The sequence below is a fragment of the Phocoena sinus genome, chromosome 6 (genome assembly GCF_008692025.1).
Source record: "Phocoena sinus isolate mPhoSin1 chromosome 6, mPhoSin1.pri, whole genome shotgun sequence".
Classification (NCBI taxonomy): Eukaryota; Metazoa; Chordata; class Mammalia; order Artiodactyla; family Phocoenidae; genus Phocoena; species Phocoena sinus.
In genome coordinates, this window is record NC_045768.1 from 113,555,911 (window position 1) to 113,583,490 (window position 27,580).

A 27,580-nucleotide genomic window follows, 5' to 3' on the forward strand; every position below is an offset into this window, starting at 1 on the left:
CCAGGCAGTGCCTGCTAGCCCAGTGTTATAGAAGGACATGGGCAACACCAAGGCCCCACCTCACTTCAGTGATGATGAATTGAAGTTGGGACCAGGCAGCAAGGCTCTGTGTTTTTCTCCAACTGTTCCAGCCACATGTGTTCAGACACGACAGGCAGAAGATGGAATTGATGTGGAGTTGGGGTTTTGCCGTGAATACCGTGAGTTGAGGATGTATGGAAGAGAATGTTTTTAATGATGGGCTGTAGATGGATTTTAATGGGGACGATGGGGAGAGAAACCATGGTAGGATCAGTGCATTTTAGGTCCTGGTCGGGTAACATTCTTTAGAGTTGGGGTAGTAGAGGGAGGTGAGTGGAAACACAGGATGTTGGGAATTAGAAGGTGGGGTATTTAACAGTGAACTTTTTGAGGAGCTGTACTGAATGACAGGATCTCCAAGATGTGAGCATTGGAGTGACCGAGGGAGGGAGAAGAAAACATCATGGAGATGTACTGACCAGCCCAGATAGATACAGGAAGGCTTATTGGTGTAGACAGAAGTCCAGCAGATTAGCTAAGACAGAATGGGCGTTAGGGGGGCTCCCAGTAGTGAGCTGGAAAGGAGCTTCTCCAAGGAATGGACGGGACTGCCCTGGGCATCTTCCAGGTAACTGCAGTCATCTTTCTGAGCTGAATCCATCCTCTCCTGGTGTCAGTTTAAAGTATGGGAAGTCTCTGAGCAATTACCAGAAACACACAAAAACAGTTAGTTCATAATTTTTAAAATATCATTTGGACATAAATATATCATTCTGACATTTATATATATATGTAAAAGTTTCATCAAAGGAAAAGGCAAGTAAGCCACCTTAGAAATGTATGTTAGCCACCTTAGAAATTTATTTTTGTTTATTTGTTTTACCACTTGATTTTTTTAGCTTTATTGACTATTACCAAGTTTCAGTCTGTTTCAAATAATTACGGCAACTGGGACATTAAAAATACAAACCAACATGCCAAAGTAATTGTATTCTGAATGTTATGTATAATATTATATATTTTATATTATATAAAGGGTTTTATACATAAAGGTAAGATTTGATTTATGATTATTGAAAATTCAAAAATATGTTTGAACAAAACATTCCTATGCATACATACACAATAACTCAACTGGGATACTCAAAACCATACATGAGTGTGGTTATTAAAAAATAAAATTACATTCCTACAACAATGGTAGAAATTGAAATCTTTTTATTAATTTGAGAGTATTATTACAACATCACACACATATGAATGATGTAACCTAATTCCGTATATTTAAGAATCCTTATGCTTGACACTGAAATATGCCTCTATCCCATGGGAAACTTTTGATTTAAAATCTTTTTATTTTAAGGGATTTTTATAATTCATAATCATTAACATGTCTATCCATGGGCATAATGCAGACCCAGTCCCAGCAAATAGAAAAGTCACGCGGGTCAACCATATCACATGTGTATTTCACCATAGTTTTAGAAAAATATCCTATTCAATTGTACAGTGTGGTCATGCTTCATAGTCATGCTTGTCATCAGTGATTACAGATGAGGCACAGAGCTTAGAGGGGAATATATATTGCTGTAGAAAACTAGGTACTAGAGCAGCGGTATCACTGGGTGCTCATGTGGAGAACACCACCCAGACACGCTAAATTAGCTCTTAACCTAGGTGTCAGACTTTCAAAAAGGTTAGTGCACTGATGTGTACTAACTTGCTTGGGGTTTTTTTGTTTTTGTTTTTGTTTTTCTTTTTGCGGTATGCGGGCCTCTCACCGCTGTGGCCTCTCCTGTTGCGGAGCACAGGCTCCGGACGCGCAGGCTCAGGGGCCATGGCTCACAGGCCCAGCCGCTCCGCGGCATGTGGGATCTTCCCGGACCGGGGCATGAACCCGTGTCCCCTGCATCGGCAGGCGGACTCTCAACCACTGCGCCACCAGGGAAACCCCTAACTTGCTTTAATGCTGAAATGTCTAAGTCCAGAATACTTGTCAAGTGAGTTTTAGTACTATCTCACTTTTAAATTTAATGAGAGCTGTGATTTTAAGTAAAGGCAAACATTTTTCTAACTGATCTGAAAAGCCTGAAAAGCAATGTCTTTATAACAAAAATGCCTTTCCAATTTGAATTGTGTGGCTATCATGTGCCTTAATCATTTATTAATTTCTAGTACATTACAGAACTTACCCAGTAATTACCTGCTGTAATAACGAACTTTGTTCTAAGTGCTGTTACAGACAAAATTCAAGTCACTTTGAGAATGTAGCATGATTTCTCATCTTTTTGTTGTTTCAGAGATTTCTCCTCAAGGGGAGGAGTGCAAACCCTTAATTACTGGAGAAGAAAAAATAAAATGTATTTCACCTGAAATGAACCCATCAGCTACTGTTGATTCTTCTGTTGAGACAGACAGTCCAAACTTTAGTGAGCCATCTCCACAGACGGCATTGAAACCAGAAGGAAACTTGGATGGTATTGTTTTAATGGGGCAAAATGAGATTGATTTGATTTAATAATACCTTGATGTCTTCTTTATAAACAGATCTTCAAAATATGTATATATGGTTGGGTGATCCATCTCAAATTAAGTTCACTCTCTTTTCTAGTAACTGGTCGGTTTTTTTTTTTTATCGCCACATAGCAAATCACCCCAAAACTTAGTGTTAAAAGAACAGCCATTTTACTCTGTCTCCTGATTTTGTGTGTTGGGAATTGAGTCAATGCCTGGCTCAGCCATGTGCTTTTCTAATCCATGTGCTCTTGTCTCTGTGATCATCTGGTCTCATGGGTCCGAGAGGGCTTAGCTGGTGTCCTGACAGGTACAGCTCAGAGGCTGGGCCCGGCTCGCCCCTTCCTCTTCATGCGGTCTCCAGGCCTTTCTATGCACTCTTTCCAGCAGGGCGGTCTGACGTCTCACAGGGCTCCCAGATCCCCAGGTGGAAGCCGCTTGTTCTTGTAGAAGCTTTGTCATGGCAGCACCCCACCTTCAGATATGAAATTCTGTCTTACTTATCTAGTGCTACAAAGCAGATTGCTCCCCGAACTTAGTGACTTAAAAGAACTGTTTTGTTTTATCTCACACTTTCATGCATAAGGAATTGGGAAGGTTCTCCTCCTCCTTGTGGCATCAGCTGGCATCGCTCAGTGGTGTTGAGCTGTCAGCTGCACCTCCTTGGAGGGTGGGAGATGGTGTCACTCCCACTTGTGGCGTCTCGGCAGCGCTTGGCTGGGCCTGTTCCACTGCGTCCTGCCCCTTAGCTTAGTGTCAGGGCCTTGCCATGTGGTCTTTGCAGGATCATTAAAGTTCTTTCATTGTGGCTTAGGCTTCCAGATTCCAAGGTGAAAGCTGCCAGTTCTCTTCAAGGCTGGACGTGGAACTGGCTTACAAGACTCCAGCTGTACTCAGCTGGTCCAGGTGATCTCACTGCCGGGGCAAACTCAAGGAGAGGGGCAAAAGAGTCCCTTCTAGATGAGAGGAACGCTGGACACCTTGCTTCATGTGTGGTTGTCTTTAATTCACCATAGTAATTTAATAGTTACGTAAATAGTCTTATTCATTAGAATCATAGTTAACACGTACCTTACGCCTTTTCTTAAAAAGAAACAAAGAAAAACCCTGTTAGGCATATAATAGAGGCTGTATAGCCTAGTGCAAGAGTTGGCAAACTTCTTCTACAGAGAGTCACATAGTAAATATTTTCGACTTTATGGGCAGTACATTGACAAATCTAGTTTGTAGAATGAGTCATATTGATAGGGCTTAAGGTGTTAGAGAACAAATACTCATTTTAAAAGAATTTTAAGGATCCCCCTCCCCCAATTGCTTACCTCGTATGCATGACCAAATAATCATTTGAGTAAAAGATAAGAACTTTAAAGATTGGTACAATACCAATCATCTTTCTAAACTGGACAACTGATTGAAACTTTTAAAATACAGAAGGAAAGAGTATCTGGATTTTAGGGAAAAAAGCGGTGGTCATGGTGGCTGAAATAAGAACTGGAGAAGAAAAAGAAAAGTTAACAAATGAAGACAGAAACCATTTCTCATTGCTATTTACTTCCAGGAACTATCACCCAGTTGAAAAATGAGCTACTGCCAGAAAACAGAGGTAGTACCCTGGTTGTTAATTGTCTGAGAGTCTAGGAAAATAGATTTAGTGCACTCCAATTATGTTCTCAATATCATTGTAAAAGTCCAGGTAATGGGGTGTTTGGTGTTTTTTTGTTTGTTTTTTTTTGATGATTGAACTTTCCCATCAGTAACTAATCAATAATATCTTCTCCCCTTCCATATTTCTAACCACAGATAGTGTTGTTCTTTAAACTAGTTTTTATACCTTCAAGAAAGCAATTTACATATTATTGAAATTTTAATGAAGAGAAAATTTTTTACAATAATCAAAATACAGTGTACTGTATTTCTTTGGAGTATTTTTATTGCAGTGAAAATGCACAAGGAAAAGTCTGTTATTTCAGAAACAACTAGAGAGTCAACACAGTAAGATTAAAGATCTATAGATAAAATATTAAATTTTTCATTGTAATTACTATTAATACTTTAGCCTAAAACTAGGTATGATAATTTATAGGAGGCTTATTCCATTTTCTCTAAATGGATTTTGCTTTGAGACCTCTTTCTTGTTATGTTTCACCATGCAGAGCCTGATGACTTGGAAGCAGAATTTCTACAGGAGCCAAGTAGAGCAGACGGGGACGGTGGCTTGCAATGCCCTGTACTCGACGTGTGGGTTAGTGAGATTAAAGAAGCAAAGGAGGCTGAGTACGTTACCTCTTTCTTACGTTTTAAAACCTGGTTCCTTTCTGTAATATCTTTTAAAGAAATAGTGTAATAACCCAATATTATATTAAATCCTATTATAATACCTTATAAAAATAGTTTAATTTGGGAATAGATATTACATTCATGTGGTTCAGAAATCCGCAAGTGTATAAAGATAAACAATGAAAAGTCTCTTTCCCACTTCTATCCCCATCCAGCAAATTCCCACTCTCTCCTCTTTCCAGACATGTTTAATAGTAATGAATATTAACATAAACAGAAGCAGAAGCGAATATACAGTCTCCCTCGCTTTCAAATACAGTTGTTAGTATAATGTACACATTTTTTATTTTAGTCAGTAACCTGGGAATTTTTTCATACTAACACACAGAGAGCTTCCTCTTTTTTTGTTATTTCATGGCTATGTAGTAGTCCATTGTATGAATACACTATAACTCTGATTAGTCTCCGACAGTAGTTGATACTACAAATGATGCTATAGTGGATAACCTAAATAATAAGGGTATTTTGCACGTATATAGGTACAGTCATCCCCGCTTATTCAACAGGGTTTCGTTCTTCATGGTTTCAGTTACCTGCCATCAACCACAGTCCGAAAATATGAAATGGAAAACTCCAGAAATACACATTCATAAGTTTTAAATTGTGTGCTGTTCTGAGTGGTGTGACCTATCCTGCTGTCCCCATGTTTCCTGTGCAGGATGTGAACCATCCCTTCATTCAGCCTGTCCACATGTGTGTGCTACCTGCGTGTCAGTCACTTAGTAGCCGTCTAGGTTATTAGATCTGCTGTCTGGGTGTCCCAGTGCTCGTGTTCATGTGACCATTATTTTGCTTAATAACAGCCCGAAAGCACAAGAGTAGTGATACTAGCAGTTCGGATGTGCCAAAGAGAAGCCACAGGATGCTTCCTTTAAGTGAGTGAAAGGTGAAAGTTCTCGACCTAACAGAAAGAAAAAAATTGTATACCTGAGGTTGCTAAGGTCTATGTTAAGAATGAAACTTCTATCTGTGAAGTTGTGAAGATGGAAAAGGAAATCTGTGCTAGTTTTGCTGTCGAACCTCCAACTGCAAAAGTTACACCTACAGGGCTTCCCTGGTGGCACAGTGGTTGAGAGTCCGCCTGCCGATGCAGGAGATACGGGTTCGTGCCCCGGTCCGGGAGGATCCCACGTGCCGCGGAGCGGCTGGGCCCGTGAGCCATGGCCGCTGAGCCTGCGCGTCCGGAGCCTGTGCTCCGCAACGGGAGAGGCCACAACAGTGAGAGGCCCGCGTACCGGAAAAAAAAAAAAAAAAGTTACACCTACACGGTGTGATAGGTGCTTAGTTAAGATGAAAAGGAATTAAATTTGTGGGTAAAAGGCATGAACGGAAAACATGATTTGGTTCTGTTCATGTTTCAGGCATCCACTGGGGGTCCTGAACTGTATCCCCCTGTGGGTAAGGGGGGACTGCTGTGTATCTGGAGGATAGAGACAAAGAAGTATGATTTTATAAATGCAATTATTATTCTCCCCAGGGATTGTACTAGTTTATGCACTCAGAAAGAATGTATGAAACCTCCTGTTTTCCCCACAGCCTTGCCAATCAAAGTTTTTGATTTTTGCCAATCTGATAGGTAAAAAGTAGTATCTCAGTTTGAGGTCTTAGTTTATCTCTTTCTTTTTATTAGTAAAGTTGAGCACATCTTTTCAGATGTTTAAGTCGCATTTGTATTTCCTTTTCTGTGAATTCCCTGTTTACATCTTTGACCCATTTTTAAAATTTGGTTGTTTGGTCTTTGATAAATTTAAGAACTCCTTAAATATTTGCCTTGGTTATTATGTGAATTGTAACTATTTTTTCACTGTTGGTCACTTATGTTTTATTTTTTTGCCATGCAGAAGTTTTTTGGTTGTTCGTTTTCACGTTGTCATGTTTACCTGGATTTTGATAATTATTCAGAGAAACTTTGTTTTCTCTAAGGTTTTGAAAGAGTATTTCAGTCTTCTGGTAATTTCATGTAGGCACTTCTTACATTTACCTCTTAGATCTATTTGGAATTTATCCTGGTGTCCATGGACTCGGTTTTTCTTCCAGATGGCTACACAGTTGTCGTAACTCCATTTATTAAAGAGCCCACCTTTCCTGCACAGATTTAAATTGCCACTTTTAATATGTACTGAATTTTCTTAATTATTTGGGTTCATGCTTATACTTTATTTTCCTGTTCCACTGATCTTTGTTCAGTGTGCTGGTACACACTGGTTTAATTAAAATGTAAAAGATATTTTAAGATCATGTAAGGCTTATTCACTTTCATCGTTCTTCTTGCCTGTATAACTTTTCATCTGAATTTAGAATTTATTAAATTTAGCCCACCTTCCCTCACATAAAAAAAATCAGTTTATATTTTATCGGGACGCTATCATAAACTAATGCAGGGACATGAACATGCTGTGTGTGTTCTTCCTGTCCAAGAAGAACAGAATAGGCCTTGTTTTATGATCAGCTTGGGAGTTTTCTTTATCTAGGCTCTGTGCTTTTATGGGTAAGCTTATTCCTAGCTTTATTATCTTTTGTTTGGTGTTGTAAATGGTGCCTATTCCTCTGTGAGATCTTGTAACTAGAAGGTTGTATATATGAAAGCTGTGGATTTCTTTATATTGATTTTGTACCCCACCATCTTACTGGTATCTACTATCGTTCATGATAGATTTTCAGTTGAATCTTTTGTATTTTTCAGATATACAGTCATATCATATGAAAATAATGATGGCTTTATGTCTTTCCAGTTTTTTTGTTTGTTTTTTTGCGGTACGCGGGCCTCTCACTGTTGTGGCCTCTCCCGTTGTGGAGCACAGGCTCCGGACGCGCAGGCTCAGTGGCCGTGGCTCCCGGGCCCAGCCGTTCCGCAGCATGTGGGATCTTCCCGGACCGGGGCACGAACCCGTGTCCCCTGCATCGGCAGGCGGACTCCCAACCACTGCGCCCCCAGGGAAGCCCTTTCCAGTATTTTTTAACACTCGTTTCTTTCTCTCCAGTTGCATTGCTTAGTACACCTTTTATACAGTGTTAAATATTGGAAGTAGGGCTATCTTTGTCTTGTTCTTAATTTCAGTGAAATGATTCTGATGTTAACCCTCGTTAGGCATGACTATAATTTCTAGCTCAGAGCAGTATTTACTCGTATTTTACTGGCTAAAAAAGTCATGTGTATTTTGTCAAATGACCTTTCGGTATCTATGGATTTTGATAATTATGGAACCATTGGAACCATTCATATGGAACCATTCGTATAATTGTTTTCCTTTATCTATTGGTATAATGAATTATATTAATAGGTTACCTAATATTGAACTATCCTGCATACCTTAGTAAACTCTACTTGGCCATGATGTGCTACTATTTTAATGTACTTCTGTTTGCTAATGCTTCATTTTAGGATTTTTGCATTAGTACTCTGGAGAGTCATCTGTAGTTCCCTTTCGTCATGGAGAATCACTGTTGTATTTTGGTGTTCTTTTTATCTTCCTTCTTAAAAAGTAATTGGAAGTTCCTTCCTTTGCTGTGCTTGTAACAGGGATTGTCAGATGATTTCTGTAAAGGGCCAGATTGTAAACTTTTTTGGCCGTGTAGACCATATGGTCTGTGATGCAGTTGTTCAATTCTGCCTTTGTTCTGCAAAAGCAGCCATAGGTAACACATAAACAGGTGAGCATGGCTGCTCCAGTGCAACTTTATCTGTGAAAACAGGAGGTGGGCTGGACTTGGACATGGATGCAAAGCTGTACAGGCATGTTTATTGCAGGAGAGTCATAGGAAATCATTTGAATAGTCTAAATAATCATTAATATGGAAGTAGCTAAAATACTGTTCTCAGTATACTGCATAGTGGGTATGCAGCACTGAAATAAAATGGAGCTCTATGTATTAATATGGAAATATGTCAAAATATTGAATGATTAACAGAATAAAATTATATTGAATAAAAAACATTTCCATATATTAGAGTAATGCTATGATAATCCTATTAAAATTATTATATATCCTTAAGTGAATAAACATGTATGTAAATTTAAGGGAAAAGTATGGTAAGATGTACACAAAACTGGTAACAGTAAAGGCAACTGGGAATTGAGTGGTTAGGGGACTCCTAAAAGAATCACTTTTTTTAAATTAAGGTAAAATTTATAACATTAAATTTATCATTTTAATCATTTTAAAGTATGCAATTTGCCACTGTATGGTTCCAGAACATTCTCTCAACCCCAAAGGAAGCCCTGTGCCCATAAGCAGCCACTCCCCATGTTCCCCTCCCTCAGCCCCTGGCACCACTGATCTGCTTCTATCTCTGGATTTGCCTATTCTGGATGTGACATTTCCTGTGGAACCGTACAGTGTGTGGCTTTTTGCCTCTGACTTCTTTTACTTATCATACTGTTTGCAGAGCTTATCTGTGTTTTAGGATGTATCAGTTCTTCATTCCTTTTTATAGCTGAATAATATTCCATTATATGAATATACCCTATATGTTTATCCATTGAGCAGTTGACGACATTCAGCAGATGATGGTGGGTCATTTCCAGAGTTGCTTCTGCCTTTTGGTTCTTTTGAATAGTACTGCTATGAACATTGTGTACAATTCTATGTTTGCACACCTGTATTCAGTTCTTTTGAGGATATATATTTAGGAGTGGAATTGCCACAGCATATGGTAATTTTATGTTTCACTTTTTGAGGAACCAAGGAAATTACATTTCAAATGAAGAAATGTATTACTTGTATGATTAAAAATAAGGAAAAACTTTTAGAAATAAAAATAGAAAATTGCTCAAAATTTAAAATACTGTTCAAAATTTAAAAGTGAAATTCAAATTTTAAAATTTAAAATTTTAAAATTCAAAATTTAAAAGTGAAAAATTATTTAAATTTGAAATGGACTAAAAAGTACTAGCAAAATTAAAACTGCCTTATAAACGAAAACCCCAGTAATAAATTACTGGCAACTTCTGCAATATATTTTTCTAGTTTTTACATTTTTGTTAAAAAATTAATACATCCTTTAGTTCCCAGCATGTATTGAGATAAAAATTGTGAGTCCTTCTTTACATAAATCAGTTCATTCCCTTTAGGGGTTAAAACGTTTTTGTGCATGTTATTCTATTCCTTTTACTGTGCTACCCAGCATTTTTTCAAATCCTAACACCATTTAATATAAATTGGTCTGAAAATTGCTTACTTAATAATATATCTTGACTATCATTCCATATCTGGTTATACAGATGTCTACTTCATTTTTTAAATAGCTGTGTAATATTTCATAGTGTATATCATCATCGTTTTCTATTCTCTGATATTAAGGGGCATTTTGATTGCTTACAGAAGTGGTTCTCAAACATTGCAACATTTTAAAACAACTGTCTCAGCCTTATCCCCCAAAGTTCCTGACTCACAGGACTAGGGCAGGGCCTGAGAATTTGCATTTCACACAGGTCTCCATGTGTTGCTGACATCTAGGGGCTGCACTTTGGGAACCACTGGGATGAGAATGTTGAGCCTGGTTGTTGTGAATGAGTGTGACTGGTGAAGGTTTGAACGCGTGGAACGTAGGATTGTGTTTATGAGAGACAGTGTGTGTATAAGTGAGAAGAGTATTCAGAAGAGGGATCACAGGGCTCTAGTGAACTTGTGTTCCACTCTATTTGATTCTCCCACTCTTTTGTATTTGAGCGTGTTTTTATTTCTAGTAAACCATGTTTCCTTAACTGGTGTTTCTATTTGTGGCAGGTTGGAAGATAGGATCACCATTCAGCAAAATGAAGTTTCTGAAGATGGAGCCCCAAGGAGCATGGATCACCTTGGTGAAGTTCATGTAGGTGAGCATCACTGTATTGGCCTGATTACTTTCTGGAAGGTCGTTAGCACTAACCTGTTCTATTTGGACTATATATTAATAGAGTGCATCGCTAACCACTAACCTGAATTATCTAAAAAATATAATAGGCATAGAGCACTGGACTCCACATTTATTTTTTTATTATTTTTTTTTTGAAGTATAGCCGATTTACAATATTGTGTTAGTTTCAGGTACACAGCATAGTGATTCATTTTTTTAATTTGCAGATTAGATTCCATTATAGGTTATTACAAGATATTGGGTATTGTACCCTGTGCTATATTTGTTGGTTACCTATTTTATGCACAGTAGTGTGTATCTGTTAACCCCATACTCCTAATTTGTCCTTCCCGCTCCCTCTCCCTTTCGGTAAATACAAGTTTGTTTTCTATGTCTGTGAATTTGTTTCTGTTTTGTACATAGCTTCATTTGTATTATTTTTTATATTCCACATATAAGTTATATCGTACCGTATTTGTCTTTCTCTGCCTGACTTATTTCACTAAGCATTATTTTCTCCAGGTCCACGTTGCTGCAAATGGCAGAATTTCATTCTTTTTTGTGGCTGCTGGACTCTGCATTTATAAGCCTGTATTGTTTGGCAGTGTGGGCAGTGTAACTTTTTGGTCAGTTATCTTACTGAACGTTCAAAACAAAAAGAGTTGCTTGCCAAAGCTAAGCCAGTATCTCAGGACATTAAATAAGTGGTCTTCTTATTTCTAATAGTATTAATTAAAATATAAGAAGTACAATTTTTTAATATCTAACCTATAGGAACAAAAATAACCTGGAGCTGTTGAGTGTTTAAACAGTACTTTTTCACATGTCCTTGCATTTGTGTCACATTTTTGAACTTCTGTTATAATGGAAGAATTTAACAAATTAAATCTTTCTGAAAATAAAACATACCCGGTTAAAGATTATTTATAAGGTAATAAAATCACATATATATTTGATTTTGTTTTTCATGGAGTTTTTTGCTATGATTCATGTTAAATAGTATACTTTTTCAGTATCCCTTAGCACATTGAGTACTGTATAGACTTGTCATGTAATCTTTCCTTTATTCCACAGAACCTGGAGTGGATGGTTCTTCACACTCTGAGTGTGATGTAGATGAATCTATGCAACCAGAACGATTTTTCCATAAACGCTTGAAAGCAGCCTCTCAAGTCCAGTCAGTCCTCTGTTCACCAGAAGAATCCTCTCCACTTCGATCTCACTCTGGTTCACCACGAAGAAATAAAAAACAGAATTCCTTGCTGATTGGACTTTCAACTGGTCTGTTTGATGCAAACAACCCAAAGGTAAGTATGCTCCTCAGATGGAAAACGTTGTCCGTTTGATAACATTTCACATTTACTATTTTTCTTTGATAAGCTATAATATTGAGTTTTAATCCCTTAAAAACACAAACACATACACACGAAAACACACTCATCAAAATAAACAGAAACAAGAAAACCCCTCCATCCTCTCTCCAATACTGAAAAGAAATTGCCATTGAGAGCACAGCTAGGACAAAGGCTGCCTCATTGGCTCCATGTGCAGGGTCTCTTCATAGGGTCTACTTTTATTTGAGCAGAACATCCCTCTTACACCCTCTTTTTCTGTCCCACTTTCCCATTCCCAACCCCAATTCCATTTTTAGTATTAGACTAAGCTTGAGCATTATGTCTTAAAGGGATAGAAGTGCCATGTTGCTTAATTTATGCCTAGAAGGATTAGTAGATGTGTATCTGCACTTTCTGGTAAAAGTTTTCCAGACCTCTTATCTTTCCTCACTCTCTGTTTTAAGAATATGTAACCAATTTTTTTCTTATTAAGAGATTAGAACATTATAGAAAATTTAGAAATGTAAGTAATCACGTATCATTTTGTTATATTACTTTTCATATATGTGATTTTTACACATATGTAACTTTTTAACAAAATAGGATATTATGCATACTCTTTGTAACCTGCTTTTCTATTTAGTACATATTATAAAATTATTACAAATGTTATTTTTACAAAAACAGCATTTTGTCATACTGTCATATATTCTCTCATATCCTTCTGAATGGCAACAAATTCCATTGTTCTGCTATATCATGCTTTCTTTAATCTGTTTTTATTGTTGGGCCTTTAGATTTCAATTTTTGTTGTTGTTATAACCACATTCATCTGTATCTTTGTTCATATCCACAATTATTTCCATAAAATAAATTTCTGTAAGTGTAATTCAAAAGAGTATATTGTATAATGTCTGATTTTCCTTCAAGAAACATTGTATAGTGCTATAAATAGTATGTGAGAGTTCATACTCTAAATAATACCAACTATTATCACTTACTTAAAAATTGTGTGTTTAATGAATGAGAAATGGTATCAACTCTTTAAAGTTTATATTTCTGTTTTTACCAGTGAGTTGAACATTTTTCATATATTTAACTCTGCATATGAGTGAATTACCTGAATTCTCTTGTCCTTAACTGTTTTTAAAATATTTTTTAAGTGAAAAATGATTTTCAGTTTAATTTTCCAGATGGATATGTTTTTACTTTGTGGAGTATTTTCTTATGATTTTCTTAAATGTAGAGATGGCTAAATTCTCTCACTCATCTGATAGCATTCAGGTTTTCAAAGGTGTAAACGTAGTGTATCCGTATGATTCATGTACTTACTTTTGTCGTGAAGGTGTATAGCTTTCTTTATCTCAAAGCTTTTTAATAACTTACTGCTGTCTATAAAAGTTAATGGACTTTTAACTGAATAATACATTTGATTACTTGATTTCCTTTCATGACCTTAGTTCAGCCTTAGTAGTTCTGTAGAAGTACTTACTCTGGACTTACAGCAAAGCAGATTTCATGTAGAGGGAGGGGACAAGAAAAATCTCTGGAAAATCAAAGCAGTCTATAGCCATTTAAGGCAAGGACAGAAAGCCATGCCTGCCTGTCCCGTAAATTTCTGAGATCGTGAGAGTTCATCACTGTGCCAAAATAGTAAATAATCAGTGTTCATAATGGTGGCTTTGAATCATGAAGAAAAGGTGAAAACTATTTATAAGCGTTTATATAATCCGTTTACTAAAATGGGATAATTTAACCTCCTACAGAGATTTTTGTTAAAAGTTTTTTTTTTTTTAATGTTAAGTCATACTACTTTTGTCCTTTTTTTTATTAAAGGAAATCTTCTTGAGCTTTGGATCCTAACCTCCCTCACCTTCTTAAAGAAGTCACTCCTTTACTTTTGCCCTCCATCTTACGTCATGAATGTCTTTCTCTGTGATGGGTTATTCCCACAGGACACCTGCTCTAACAGGTCCCATCATAAATGGCAAACTTCCTGTAAGCACACGTCCTCCCCTGCTCCCACTGCACTTTTCTTTGTTGTATTTTTGCAGTGTCCCCGCCACTCACTTCCCAGTACATTCCAGTGTGGTTGTCAGCCCACTTCTCCACTGAAGCTTCTCTTGCCAAAATCACCAATTACCAGTACATTATCAAGTTCCCTGTACCTTTTTCTCTCACCTTTCTTGACTTTTCTTTCAACAGAATTGATATACACCTTCTTCTATAATCATTTTATCTGTAGGCATCCTGCGTATCATACTTCCCTGGTTTTCCTCTGCATTCATTGTCACTCTCCGGTTTCCTTTGCTGCAGCCACTCCTACTAACAGATCTCCTTAAAAGAGTATAGATTCTTCTGTCGTTGGGTGAATTGTTCTGTAAATGTCAAGAATTAAGTCCAGTGGTGTTGTTCATGTTTTCCTTATCTTGACTGATTTTTTTGGTCTACATTAACTATTAGTTGCTGAGAAAAGAAGATTGAAAATTTTAACTATACTTGCATAACTATCTATTTCTCCTTTCAGTTCTGTCAACTTTTGCTCCGTGTATTTTGAAGCTCTGTTACTGACTGAATAAGAATTTAGTATTGTTCTGTCTTCTGGGTGAATTGATACATTTATTGTTCTGAAGTGTCACTCTGCAATAGTGTTGTTCAAGTCTTCTGTATCCTTTTTCTTTTCTTTCTACTTGTTTATCAATGACTGGGAAAGCACTGTTGACATTTCCAGTCAATTGAGTGTAAATTAATAATATTTATGTCTTCTTTATAAATTGACCCCTTTATCATTATGAAATGACTCACTTTATCCCTGATCCTATCACCTTGTTCTGAAATCTACTTTGCCTGGTTTTAACATAGCCATTCTAGCTTTTTTATGCTTAGTGTTTATATGGTATATATTTTTACATCCTTTACTTTTTTTTAAAATTAATTTATTTGCTTTTGGCTGCATTGGGTCTTTGTTGCTACACACGGGCTTTCTCTAGTTGCAGTGAGTGGGGGCTACTCTCCGTCGTGGTGCGCGGGCTTCTCATTGCAGTGGCTTCTCTTGTTGCAGAGCACGGGTTCTAGGCGTGTGAGCTTCAGTAGTTGTGGTATGTGGGCTCAGTAGTTGTGGCTCACAGGCTCTAGAGCATAGGCTCACTAGTTGTAGCGCACGGGCTTAGTTGCTCCACGGCATGTGGGATCTTCCCAGACCAGGGTTCAAACCTGTGTCTCCTGCATTGGCAGGCAGATTCTTAACCACTGCACCACCAGGGAAGTCCCTACATCCTTTACTTTTTTTTTTTTTTTTTGTGGTACGCGGGCCTCTCACCGCTGTGGCCTCTCCTGCTGCGGAGCACAGGCTCCGGATGCGCAGGCTCAGCAGCCATGGCTCACGGGCCCAGCCGCTCCGCGGCATGTGGGATCCTCCCAGACCGGGGCACAAACCCGTGTCCCCTGCATCGGCAGGCAGACTCTCAACCACTGCGCCACCAGGGAAGCCCCATTTCTTTATTAAGAAATCATACTTATTTCATATAGACTTCTAGTAGTTGTCATATAGTTGAGTCTTGCTTTTTAACACTCTGACAGTCTTTTAATTAAAGTGGTTAGACCATTTATATTTAGTGTAATTTTCAATATCATTATGATTGAGTTTAAACTTATCATTTTGCTATTTGTTTTCTATTTGTCTCATTACTTCTTTCATTCCTTTTTTACTTTTATTCTCCCTTTTGGATTGAGTATTTTTAGTATTTTATTTAATCTCTACTATTTGCTTATAAAGTAGACTTTAAAAAATATTTAATGGTCATTCTCAGTTTTCAGTATAAATCTTTAGTTTATCCTGGTCTGCCTTCAAATATTGTACTGTGTCATGAATAGCATCAGAGCCTTACAACAGTACATTTCCATTCCCCTACTCTTGCCTATCCTTTGTGGAATTGTTGCCATATGTTTTATTTCTGCATGTATTATAAATTCCACAATACATTTCTATTGTTTTTGCTTTCAACATGCAATTATCTTTCACAGAAAGTAAAAATTGAGAAAGCAAGTCTTTTATATTTACATATTAACCGTTTCTAACATTCTTCATCCCTTTGTGTAGAATTCGAATTTTTATCTGGTATTATTTTTCTACCACTTTAAGAACTTCTCTAACAGTTCTTGTGTCCCTGTTGGTGATGATTTTCTTTTAGCTTTTGTTTATTTAAAAACATTTTAATTTCACTTTCACTTTGAAAGGGTATTTCTAGTAGATCTAGACTTACATTGTCTTCTGGGCTGCACTGTTTCTGACAAGAAACACCATAAATAATACAGTGGCAGCTTTCATAACGCAGTTGTAACAGAGTGACTTAACAAAATTGAGAGTATAACACATAAATGAAGATTATTGAAGGTAAATTTGTAATAGGTCAGGATGAAATAGTGTAAAGATGAGACCTTCTAGTGATCTCATGTGGGGAGTAGAGTGGAAGACTGATCTCTATGAAAACTGGAGAGTTTATTTTCTTGTTATAGCAAATGCAGAGTGGGGGAAAGTAAATATTAATGTACAATTCACAAATAACACAAGTGCCTTAAATGTCTTCTTTTGATTTGCTAAAATATCAATTCTTAGAAAATGTCCGTAATTTTTGCCTTTGGTAAGTGTTCATAATTTTTTAATGTTTTAAGTCCATTTTTAACCTTGTTTATGGGTTGAAGTGAGCAAGTATTTGTACAAGCTATTTTGAGGGTGTAGTGTTACCGTTGAATTGCAGTAAGCAGAAGCTAAACAAATGTGCTCATCATAAACTATTTTATAGTACAGCCAGAGGATTACTAACACATAATTTTATATTAAAAATACTACAGATGAAAAACTGAGTTGATGGAATTAAGTAGAATTTCATGTGAAGTTCTATTAGTGCAACTACTACTAAATTCATTCATTCTTTATGTGGTTGTCTTCATTCTTGAGAAAAAATAGAACCAACAGTGAGAGATCTAAAGGAACTGCATTTTAAAAAATGTTTTAAGGTTTTCTAAAACATTGGTTTCCTGTTTGATTTATAATGGTACCAAATGCTAGCTGCATAAATAATCATACTACAAAAAATTTTGGAAAAAATGAGTCTGACTGTAAATGAAGTAAGATCTCAGGCAACATGTTCTGGATTAATAACTATTTTCAGGAGGATTTCTTTCTATTAATGTCAGAACTATAGAATATTATTTAAACAATATGAAAGAAATCTAGTAGACTCAGAATTACAGAACTGGAAGTGTTCTTATATAAAATTCTTCTTATGAAGATGAATATCCTGTCTAAAACTTTAGCAGTCTGTCAGGGAAGACTGTGAACATTAGGATTTTAAATATAGGACCTTTAGGAACTGTTGGATTGATGGGTGTATAAACCCATTCCCAGAGGTACAGACCACTTGAAATTTCTTTCTAACCCTATTATTTTATGTTAGGTGATAAAATTTATTTTAATTAATGACAGGAATAAACTAGAATTGAGATGATTTTACCAGGGCTAAAATTTATCTCAGCCTAAAAAATATTGCATCCTTTTGTGTAGTCCCCTTGTATTTAGGTATATAATGCGTATATGCTATTTATTTTTATCGATTAGCATGTATCTGGGTAAACTGTTAGTGGCTGCATATTTTGCGTACCCCGGGTTTATAATATATGTGGCTCAAACCATTAAAATAACAAACAGGTCAAGCGTAAATTCTGCTGACAGTACCATTGTCAAGTGCTTTAACCAGGCAGTGTATCTGCGCCATCTTGTAGCGCATCACCATTTCTTTTCTCTTGAGTGCTATGATATGTAAATTACGTTCAAATAATAGAAGTCTATTCCTTTTTATTCTCACTAACAGATTGTACCAATAAAATTGGCCAAGTATATACATTTTCATTAACGTGCCAAACATTGTGTGTTCTGCACAGTCTCCCATCTGGTGCTGGGCTCCTATCAGGGCCTTAGGAGTCACGTTTCAGATCTTACCGACCCCTTTAGGGTTGACCAGCCCTGAGACTGACTTCTGTAGATGTGTGTGCCTTAGCCCTGTCTGTCCGTCACGTTCCGACTGTGGAAAGGGTGCTGGACAGAGGCTGTTCCTGTTATCCTGGTCTTATCCAACGCGGTTCATGTTTCAGGCACCTCCGCCGTGTTGTGCTGTCTCATCTCGGTGTGCTCGGCTCTTCTTCACCCTGCTGCTCCAGGTGCTGTCAGCGTGAACTTGGAGGTGCCTATCCTCCCAGCCGTCCTTTCTGGTGGGAAAGGCGCTCGCTGCTCGCAGTCGGCTGCTTGCAGTCCGCTGCTCAGGGAGGCCCCAGTGGGCTCTTCTTTGCACTAACTGGACGCCCTGCCTTAAGCTGTTGGCCACCTAGCATCTGTTAGGGCAAAGGGACACTAAGGGCCACCAGTTGTGTGGGGTGCTGCTTAGCCAAGCTTGGGCAAAAATACCCGGAGCGCGTTGGATGTCGAGAAGTGAGAGGAAGACTCAGGAGGGGTGCTGTGGCCGAGGGGTGGCAGGGCCTGACCCAGCTCCAGCTCCAGCTCCCTCCATTTGCACACCCCAGATAAACACCCTCCCTACCTTTTAAAGTCCACTTCACATTGAAACCCAAGCAGAACTCGCAAGCTTACTTTCATCACTGAAAAAATACGAGCTGAAGTTCAAGACAAGTAGGTTTTCAGCTTAGGCAAGTCGCCCCTGAAGCGTCTAGCTTTAAATGGATGATCGATGTGTATATATAAATAACAAAATTATTATTAGCTCCAATTTTCTAATTTTTTCTCTCGTTTTTTCTCACTTTCTCACTCCTAATAAGATATCGGTTGCCTTTTTATAGATGTTGAGGACATGTTCACTTCCAGACCTCTCAAAGCTGTTCAGAACACTGATGGATGTCCCCATTGTCGGAGATGGACGTCAGGACAATCTTGAAATGGATGAAATGGAAGATGAGCATGTTAAGGAAGGACCTTCCGACTCTGAGGACATGTGAGCATGATGACATTCGTAGATACCGACACTAACAGGGTTTCTGAATTTACACATGTTCTAGAGATGGAGCCTCACCCACAGTTTTCAGACATGATCTGTAGCTGACCTTGCACTACTCCTTTAACTTTTTACAATGTATTTTAAAGTACAGTCAAGGAAACTTTGATATGTGTGTCTGCCTCTAAACACTGTAACTTAATGTCACTTGAGGAATGTAAGGACAGGGTCACCGTGTGTTCTCTGTCTTACTGGCTGGTGCGTAATTGAGTGAACCTCAGCAGGATAATGACTGTTGGGTAGCTTGATGCCACATGGTACAGGGATTGCAGTGGGGAACTGAAGGACTCACTACTCTACTCTTCCCCAGGAAGATGCCACAAAGCTCCCCATCTGTCTCCTGCCGCCTGTGATTTCAAAACCATGGCAGTGGGGAGTTAGCAGGTGGAATAGTGTGTGTGTGTGTATGTGTGCGCACATGCTCACATGTGAGTTCTGCACTTAACTGCCTTCACAAAATTCCCTCCTTATTAGTGCCTGAGGAATCTAGAATCCCAGAGGAAAATTTAACAACACTCCTGAAAGAGCTGGGAACTGGCAGCTCCTTAGACAGTAATACCCCTTCACCTTCCTTGATATCAGTCAGCCTTCTCAGCCCATCCGACAAATGTTACAGCGTTTTGGGGGAAATAAAACCAGAGTGTTCAAGAAGTGTATTCAAGTCACCGGGAAAATAGGTTGCAAAATGCTATAATTTTTATGATTTATTTTTTGATTTGTTTGAATTTAAGTTTCTCCTTTTTACCTCTGCCTTTCAGTAGAAACAATGTGTGTTTTGATCTAATTGAAAGCATGATATCAGTCTCATGATTTTTCTCCCTCTAATTCTTGAGCCGGGCACTGCATCCGGTGCATTTTATTTTCTGTTTTTGTTTTTCTTAAGGCTTGCCCTTTCTTTTTAAATTTCTAGCCAAAGTTTATCTTTCAAAGGTTGACTTTTGAATTCTCTGGCTGTCCAGTGGTTAGGACTCCATGCTGTCACTGCCAAGGGCCCGGGTTCAACCCCTGGTCGGGGAACTAAGATCCCACAAGCCACGCAGTGTGGCCAAAAAAATAAATAAAGGTTGACTTTTTTTTTTCCCCCATAGAGTTCTGTAGATTTTTGCTGGTGCCCTCAAAATTTGGAGGAAAAGTTACCTTTTTATCCTGCTTCTTCTGCTTGGCTGTGGTCATTAAGCACTTTACGTTGTATTTTTATTAAGCCTGTTGGATAACCGGACAACATTTCAGCACCTCTGTGGTTGACAAAATCCTTGGTAACAGTTTTTTCCTCAGAGTTTTTATAAGTCATCAGTTTTTATGAGTGAATATAGCTTATTTGTGGCTTATATTCTTTTAATTACTAGTTGATGACAGAATTTTATTTTAAAATTTAAGTTAGAAGGTTTTAATGTTATTTTTAAATTTTGAAAAGTAAGTTTTTTTTCAAGTAAGTTACTCCATATGCATATAGGGAAATTTCACTTGACATTTTTCTTTGGAAAATATGCATGTTTTTGATCCAAACTTTATTTATGGTCATATAATAAAACCTACTAAAAAGAAAATTCAGGACCAGGTTTTAAAGTACCTGAGTCAATTTTCTGAGTGCTCATTTCATAAAAAATGTTAATCCTCTTACACTTTTCTTACACTGGCATAGTTAGCAGCCCACTTGCTTTAATACCATCTGTGGTGGAAACTAATTCCTCTACAGGAAGATTTTACCAACGGGTTAATGCCTAGTCACATAGCAATGGTACCTAGCAGATGTGCGTGGTATGTAAGTCTGGTAATTAAATATTAAGCTAAATGCTCCTAGAAGGATGATCCAAAAGATTAGACACTGTCCTTCTCATTCTAATTAGATGATGTTTGCTTTTCTTTAAGTGCTGCAAAGTCAAAGTGTAGGAGTTTGTACACATATGTACAAAATAAAGATATTTCTACATTAAAAATTATTTTTCTGTTAATGAAAATTTTGTATGAGGTCTCACATAATAATATTTATGTTTTAGTTCTTCAGTAAGTATTTGTTTATTCAATTAGAGTCTAAACTTTAAGAAAGGGCTTCATCAGCCTTGTGTTCTGCTTAATACTGCTTTTCCACTATTGAAATCCTCACCGTGGGTCCCTAATCTTTCAGAGGACTTTACGTATCTAAAACTCGAATTAACCGTTAGTCTACAAGTTCTTCCATTTGCGTGCCAGGGAGAAAGAAGCAGCTCCCCGGGGGAATGGAGCTGCTGAGTGTGCTTCTTGGGTCTTGTAGACGTGGTCAGAAGGCCTAAATCTCAGTCTCGTTTTTGTCATTTATTGACCACGTGGCCTTGACAAGTCACTTGAGCACCTTGATGCATAGTTCCTGTGTTTCTAAAGTGAGTTTTGTATGGATAAAATTTAAATAGTAGGATAAACAGCTTTAATAACTAAGGTGTTATATGAATGTAAGATATTACTTGCATAAATCAGTTCATTTCAGCATCTGTAATTGCACAAAAGTAGAATTAATACTCTGGGCAGTGCCTGGAGGGTAAGACCCCCGCAGTGAGGCTAGTGCCCGGCTGTTGCACATCCACACCAAGATTTTGCTGAACCTTCAAAACTACATGAAAGAAAAATATTTAGTCTGGCTCTTCAATATTGAAGCATTCTTTCAAAACGTAAGGAATTAATAACGTTGATAGTTACATGATTCTCTCTGACAAATCAGGACCATTTTATACAAGTCATCTTCGGGCGTACGTATTCCAGAAGATGTGTCGTGTGCTTTATTTATCAGTTGTGTGAATCCTCATTTCCTTTGTTAAAAACTATGTGTTTTTTCAGATTTCTTTTTACCCACAACGAGTACTTTTAAGTAGAAAGGAGCGCATGTATATGGAGTTGAAGTAAAATTTCAGAAAGGTAAAGTTTTGGTAACGTTCCATTTAATTTTTAATTCTCAGTGTGTTTGAAGAGGCTGACACAGACTTACAAGAGCTTCAGGCCTCCATGGAGCAGCTGCTGCGGGAGCAGCCTGGGGAGGACTACAGCGAGGAGGAGGGGTTGGGCCTGAAGACCAGCGACGCGGAGCAGGCCGCCAACGGCACGGACGCGGGCGATGAGGACGACAGCCCTAGCAGCGAGAGCGCTCTCAACGAGGAGTGGCACTCGGGTGCGTGGTGGCCCACACTGCAAGCAGCGTGTCTCTTTCTGGCCTCCAACACGAGCCCCTTCCAGCCTGAAGTGAGGCTGAAGCCTGTTCTGCGTCGCTGACTTGCGTTCACTCTCTCTTCTCACACAGTCTGCATACATAGTTGTCCCATTTCTTTTCCACTAAAGTATGGAAATGCTTTTTGAAGCATTTTTATCCTGTTACCCTCCACTTCTTGACTTATTTTCCTACTAATAAGGATAGTAACTTAGTTTTCTTAGCCTTTATGTTTTACAAGGGCTTCCCCATACAGTGCTTAACCAGCAGGGTTAAACTGAAAGAGTTTTTAAAACCTTGACACTTTTTTTTTTGGTTTGGAAACAGCTCCTTGTTCATACCATTGACCCTAAGATGCATAGAAAATTTGTGTATTTAAATAACGATTTATTTGAGAAGGAGAGGTAATGTGAAAAAGAATGATTCTGCATTCATTTTTCTTTTACTAGAATTTTTCAAATTACCTTGGACATGTACATGACATAAAACATATAAAGCATTTATAATACTTCTTAAGTGCCTTCCAAGTTTTATGATATACATCTTAGGTCATCTATATGCTCGTTCATGTTTTGCCCTATGTTTAATATCAAGTTTTTAAAAATAGAGTTGGTTGCCTCAGTGCAGAACATATGGGTATGCTTTTTCCTTTTTTTTTTTTTTTTTTTTTTTTAAGCTAAATTCAGTGACATCTCTTGGAATAGTTTTTATTCTAACCTGACTCACTGTTTATGTCTGTAAAAGGAAAGATTTCTAAAGTAACATTCCTGTTAAGACAAATTTATATATACATACATTGATTACCTACATAAATGACAAGTATTATAATGACAGAAACTTTATATTGAATGTACAAGTAGTCTACCAGTGACAGTATTCATGTGTCACAGGATTTTAATCAGTTACGGTAAGAATTATTTTATTCAGTCTTTTACATCATAAAATGTCTTCTTTTTTATTTATGTTTTTTAGATAACAGTGATGGTGAGATAACTAGTGAATGTGAATACGACAGTGTCTTTAATCATTTAGAGGAACTAAGGCTTCACCTAGAGCAGGAAATAGGCTTCGAAAAGTTCTTTGAGGTTTACGAGAAAATAAAAGTGAGTAAAATGTCACTTAAAGCATTTAATTTTGAAATATGCTCTGTTTGAATTACTAGTGAAATGTCAGTGATTTTTATTGGTCAGTAGACCCATTATAAATAATAAACAAAGTCTCCAATTAGAGGAGGTTAACATTCAAATATTAATGTATATTTGGAAATTTGGTATAGGCTGTTCATGAAGATGAAGATGAAAATATTGAGATTTGTTCAACAGTAGTTCAGAATCTTTTGGGAAATGAACATCAGCATCTTTATTCCAAGATTCTTCATTTAGTTATGGCAGATGGCGCCTATCAAGAAGGTAAGATTTCCTCACATCCTTATATTTTAAATAAATGTGCAAAAAATAAAATGACAAATGTAAATTGATGACGTTATATCACATGCATTTTGGTGAAATCTATATTGGAATTATATGTAGTACTTTGAAGCAATTAACTGTGTCCTTTTTGACTGTTTCTGGCATAAGCTTTTATTGGCTTAAGTTTTTTAAGTCAATATTTTAATTTAATTTGCAAGTAACATTTTGAATGAGATTTTTAAAAAGCCTCCTTATTGGACAGCTCTAGAAATTAGAATACTCTTTTATTAAGGAGGCAGAATTAAATTTTTAGACACATACGTAAGGTTTCTCCTAACTAGAACCAAATGTACTCTCTTCTGTTGAGAGTAAGTAGAGTTCATCTACAGTGATTTGAGGGTAAACCATTTTTATATTTGGAAAATATTTACCAATAGAATCACTCAGAATGTGTTAGGACTTTATTAAAAGTTATTAAAGTTAAAAATGTTTTTCCCCTTAAATTGGTCAAGAGCACTAAGCATGGAACCTAGAGACCGGAGTTACATTCCCGACTCTAACTAGCTGGTCATGACACAAGGTGATTTATTTTGTCTCGAGTTTGTTTCCTTTGCTATCAGATGGAGCATTACCTCCAACCTCATGCACTGTGGTGGATTTTCAGAGTGTTTATGGAGCCCCCGTGGTCCTGGCACTTCATTTCTGTGGCCACTGAAGGGCATGGTCTGTGCTTCCATGTTGTGTACAGTTTCCTTGGGAGATAAGACAGATAGATAGGAAAGAAAGTGTAAAACTATACATAGAAGTGCTCATTCTGAATTGTTTTCAGTGCAGTAGGAATTAGAGAAGGGAGATCAAACTGGGAAAAATGGAAAGAAACGTAGAAGGTGTGACTTGTAGGAAAAGAACAAACCAGCGATTCATGTGTGTTAGGCTTAGACTGACTGTATTAGGAGCTTCATGTTGAGAATTAGTCTTTGTGATTGACCCTGTGAAATGTGTAAGAAACTGGAGGAAACCAGTGAAGGTTTCTGAAGTGAAAGGACTGACATAGTGGAAGAGGCAGCGGGAGCACCTGATGGAAACGGTAGAGGCAGTTGGCGTGAGTTGGTGAGGACCCGGACTTCGTGTTCAGAGGGGTGTTCAGTTCAGGTATTTCAGAACCAGGGTTTTATTAAAATATTTGACATTTAGACTCATGAAAAATTAAGTCTGCTAAAATCACAGCTCAAGAATGCTTTTTATTTTGGGAGAAACTTTATGGTTATGTAGACTTATTTACATTAACTGTAAGCTCAGCAAAAACTGTTTCTTGAGTTGCTTTAATGGAAGTAAAATTCTTGATAAAATTCTAATAGTTATCATTGAATTGAAACTAGAAAATCTTCAGGTAGAGTAAGTACTCTTTTTTTTAATTTTTATTTATTTATTTACTTTTGGCTGCGTTGGGTCTTTGTTGCTGTGCGTGGGCTTTCTCTACTTGCGGCAAGCAGGGGCCGCTCTTTGTTGCGGTGGCTTCTCTTGTTGCGGAGCACAGGCTCTAGGCGTGCAGGCCTCAGTAGTTGTGGCACACGGGCTCAGTAGTTGTGGCTCGCAGGCTCTAGAGTGCAGGCTTAGTTGCTCCGCGGCATACGGGATCTTCCTGGACCAGAGCTCGAACCCGTGTCCCCTGCACTGGCAGGCGGATTCTTAACCACTGTGCCGCCAGGGAAGCCCAGTAAGTACTCTTATAGCTTCAGACCCCACTGCATTTTCATTACTTTTCTTCTTAAGCTAACAGAATAACTGCCAAGGAGTAGTTCAGGCCATTAGCAGCAAGGAACAGGCTGAATGTAAACCAGTCCTTTTTATAAGCCAGCAGGTAGTGCTGCCTGTGTGCTTCACTATGTGGTAGTTCAGATTATCAGACATGGCACAAACAGAATCACGTTTTATGCTTACGGTGGTTGCTATGAAACCTATCAGTAGAAATTTAAGGGAGCTCTTCTTTATTAAAAAAAATGTCAAAGGACAATAAAATAATTCCACTTGGGGGAAAAAATATAAGAACGTACTTATCCAAATAAACGTTTAGTGTCTTCAAAGCAGAGATACAGACTTATTCTAATGAAGGTATTCCATTACACAAAATATCTTGAAACTTCTCTTTCAGAAATTCCCTGACAGCTTAGATACCAGATTCTTTTGACTGTCTTTCTTGATACAAGTCTATTCTGAGAGCATTTAATTTTTTTTGGAAAAAGCTTAAAGTTACTTGCAACCAAATTTAGTGAATGAAGTGGGTAATCAAGATAAATGATATGTGATCTTTTTCAGTAACTTACCATGCAGTAATGAGCCTAATTTGTATAATTAGTTTGTAAACTGATTTGGAATATTTTGAACAAGAATTCATTTCTAGGGCTTCCCTGGTGGCACAGTGGTTGACAGTCCGCCTGCCGATGCAGGGAACACAGGTTTGTGCCCCGGTCCGGGAGGATCCCACATGCCGCGGAGCGGCTGGGCCCGTGAGCCACGGCCGCTGAGCCTGCACGTCTGGAGCCTGTGCTCCGCAACGGGAGAGGCCACAGCAGTGAGAGGCCCGCGTACCGCAAAAAAAAAAAAAAAAAAAAAAAAAAAGCATTTCTAAAAATATTTGTCAAAAATTAATACTATTACTTTAAAGGTATGATTTGTAGACTAAAGTCAAGGATTTAAAGTGTTGATGCGTAATTTTGGCAGTATAAATTTTCATAAGATTTATTTATATTCCATCTCGTTCCCCCAAAAAAGGTTTAACTACATGATATATAGTGCAATGTATATATATGTGTGTGTGTGTGTGTGTGTTTATACACACATAAACACAGAACAAACTGAAGTTAAGTTAAAAACAAGTGTTTGGGAAAGTCAACATATCAGGCAAATGAATACCTCAGGCAAATGAGTGCAAGCAATATAATATTAAGCCAAGTTGAAGTAGGAACAGAAAGTTCGTGGTCGAAGTGTCTCTACAATTTGGGAAGGTAATTCACAAATGTGGTGCTGAGATTTGTAGCAAAGCAGGAAACCTAACTAATAACCTGAGACGAAATATGTCCGTTACTCAGAGGACAGCTCTTTTTGGTATTGAAACAAAGGAAAAATGTCCAGTGATTCTTCTAAAAAGGAGACTATGATACAGTGTTCCTCAAACTCGGGTAGCATGTAGAGTCCTCTAAAGGGGAAAATACTTTTTCAGACTCCAAGAATCTAAGTCCATAGACCTCAGTGAAAAACTGAAGTCTTAGTGTTTGCAAATGTCTGTCAGTTGTGTTTATTACTGTAAAGCATGGGTTTTTTTAATATATATATAAAATATTTTTATCAAAATGAATATATAAAATATAAACATTATCTGGAACTTATATATTCCTGATTTAATTGAAATCTTGGACACCATTTTATAAAACAGCCCTGTTATGGCCTGAAAACATTCTCAGTAACTTTTACAATATTTGGATTTCATAGGACCCTTTCTCATAATATGGCATGTGGAAGTTAATGGCATGAGGCCAGAAAAATGATTGTATTTGAGTGAATCTGTGGAGAGTATCAGACTAGTTCTGTTCATACTCAGACTGCATCCTTCAGGCAGTTCTCACAAGTATCGTTTCAAGATGCTTTCCATGAGTAGTCAGCAACAGTGTGCTTGGGAGTTAGCGTTGCTTGACAGGTATTTGGAAAACTTGCCCCTTCCTTGGAGAAAAAGCAGTCAGCTGAGCCATGAGGTAGAATTGACACCGTCCTGTGACAGCTGAGTGGTTTCAGAAGGACATATGCCTACACAGAAGGCCATTCCCCTGCAAAACACCACCAATCATGCCGGCTAATGCACTCCTCAAGAAGCAGTACCAGGTTTACTCTACCACACAAAT

General features: G+C 37.7%; 1 protein-coding gene across 2 annotated transcripts in view; it reads left to right on the forward strand.

Annotated features, from left to right (window-relative positions):
- NEK1 (NIMA related kinase 1) overlaps nucleotides 1-27,580 on the forward strand; it is a 215,009-nt gene that overhangs the window by 174,680 nt on the left and 12,749 nt on the right. For both annotated transcript variants that reach the window (XM_032634868.1, XM_032634869.1), the window contains 8 exons: nucleotides 2,322-2,498; nucleotides 4,689-4,809; nucleotides 10,600-10,688; nucleotides 11,783-12,015; nucleotides 18,892-19,043; nucleotides 22,031-22,239; nucleotides 23,248-23,378; nucleotides 23,552-23,684. In XM_032634868.1, the coding sequence (XP_032490759.1) occupies nucleotides 2,322-2,498; nucleotides 4,689-4,809; nucleotides 10,600-10,688; nucleotides 11,783-12,015; nucleotides 18,892-19,043; nucleotides 22,031-22,239; nucleotides 23,248-23,378; nucleotides 23,552-23,684 (1,245 nt within the window). The remainder of the gene's footprint in view (nucleotides 1-2,321; nucleotides 2,499-4,688; nucleotides 4,810-10,599; nucleotides 10,689-11,782; nucleotides 12,016-18,891; nucleotides 19,044-22,030; nucleotides 22,240-23,247; nucleotides 23,379-23,551; nucleotides 23,685-27,580) is intronic.